General features: G+C 39.4%; 1 protein-coding gene across 1 annotated transcript; it reads left to right on the forward strand.

Moving 5' to 3' along the window:
- Window positions 1-321: 321 nt before the first annotated feature.
- LOC112466858 lies at window positions 322-1609 on the forward strand (the record flags this gene model as incomplete). Its single annotated transcript, XM_025035201.1, has 3 exons — window positions 322-873; window positions 1346-1504; window positions 1592-1609. Coding segments are annotated over exons 1-3 (729 nt in total), but the record flags the coding sequence as incomplete, so codon positions are not given.
- Window positions 1610-1630: the final 21 nt, after the last annotated feature.

Below are 1630 nucleotides of genomic sequence, written 5' to 3' on the forward strand. Positions count from 1 at the left end.
GAAGACAGCCCAGAAACGCATACAATTATTACAAGAATCCTTGCAAAATAAAGCAACCGAAATTGCTTCGATTTGTGGCGAAACGTTGGTCGACAAATGCTCGAAATTAAATGTACCAACAAGTCAACAAACTGTACTCCGAGAAATAATCGCGGCTGCAGGGAAGCAAACGACAAGAGTCGGCGCTATGAGGAGGAGTGGATTATGCTATGTCTACTGATGAACATAAGATCACCAGGTTACTACGAGTTCCTCCGTAAGAATAACGTTTTACCACTGCCCTGTCATCGAACGATCCGCAGTTATTTCTCACTTGTCGACATGAAATGCGGTTTTGACGAAGAGTTTGCGAAATTGCTCGCAAAACATTTTGAGACGAAAACTATTTTGCAGCGACATGGTGTACTTCTCCTCGATGAAATTAACTTGAGGAAGTCAGTGGCCGTGTGTTCAAAAAACTTAACCTATGTTGGATTAACTGACTTCGGTAACGATGGGCCGCAATCGACTAACTTGAAGATCAAGCAACACATGGTCTCGTTCTCATGTTTCAGCCTCTTGCTGATTCATACACAACCAAACGCAGTGTTTGCTTCAAAAAATCCTGTAAAGAGTGATGAGCTTGCGAAGCTAGTTATTAAAGCTATTGTGTACCTGGAAAGGACCGGAGCGAAAATTCACGGAGTCATCGCCGACGGCGCATCGACGAACGCAAAGATGTGGTCCCTATTAGGTGTCTCAGGTTCGATGGAGGATACAAAAACGTGGTTCACGCATCCTGTAGATGACGACCGAAAAGTTTTCGTCTTCTCTGATGCGCCCCATGTCATTAAAAATGTTCGGAACAGGTTGTATAACAAGAAAAAATTGCGGGTAAGTTTTTAGAAGCTTATGATTGCTTTGAAAGTATTTTGAACCGTAAACAATGAAACTTAACAAATTTTTAAAAACTTACCTGAATGACGTGTTCTTGAATACCCAATCTAAAAAAAAAAAAGATAATGAAATGTTAAGAAAGCCACGCAAAAGCATAACTCATTTTTTTTTATTACCTACCGTTATGACGCCTTCATTACTTGAAGGAAGAACTTATCTGACTAACGTATCTCTGGGAAATTGACCTGAAAAAAGATTAAGAAATATTAAGAGAATCACGCGAGAGTATGGCGCATTTTCTCATTGTTACTTACCCTCATAATGCCTTCGTTACTTGAAAGAAAAACTTGCTTGACTAACGTTTCCCTGGAAACCCGAACTAAAAAGAAAAAAAATTTTGAGAAAGTAACGCGAGAGTGTAACTTACCTGATCGCAATGAAATTAATGTTTATGTGTTCAATTCTGCAGGTTAAATTGTCCAACAATTACATATGTTGGGATTACATTGCAGCTCTATTCAACCTTGACATCCAACATGCTGGGAATGCGAGGGCCTGTCCAAAGTTAACACAACGGCACGTTGTGTTAGACAGCACTTCGAAAATGCGCGTTCGACTTGCGACACAGGTAATTTATGTTCCACTTACGTTTTCACTTTTTTTAAATAGTTTGCCCATTTCATGAGTAATGTGTTTTGTATTTGCATTGTTACAGGTTTTTAGAAACTCTGTGGTACAAGGGTTACATTTTTAT

Source organism: Temnothorax curvispinosus, unplaced genomic scaffold (genome assembly GCF_003070985.1).
Source record: "Temnothorax curvispinosus isolate PA1 unplaced genomic scaffold, ASM307098v1 QBEX01016606.1, whole genome shotgun sequence".
Classification (NCBI taxonomy): Eukaryota; Metazoa; Arthropoda; class Insecta; order Hymenoptera; family Formicidae; genus Temnothorax; species Temnothorax curvispinosus.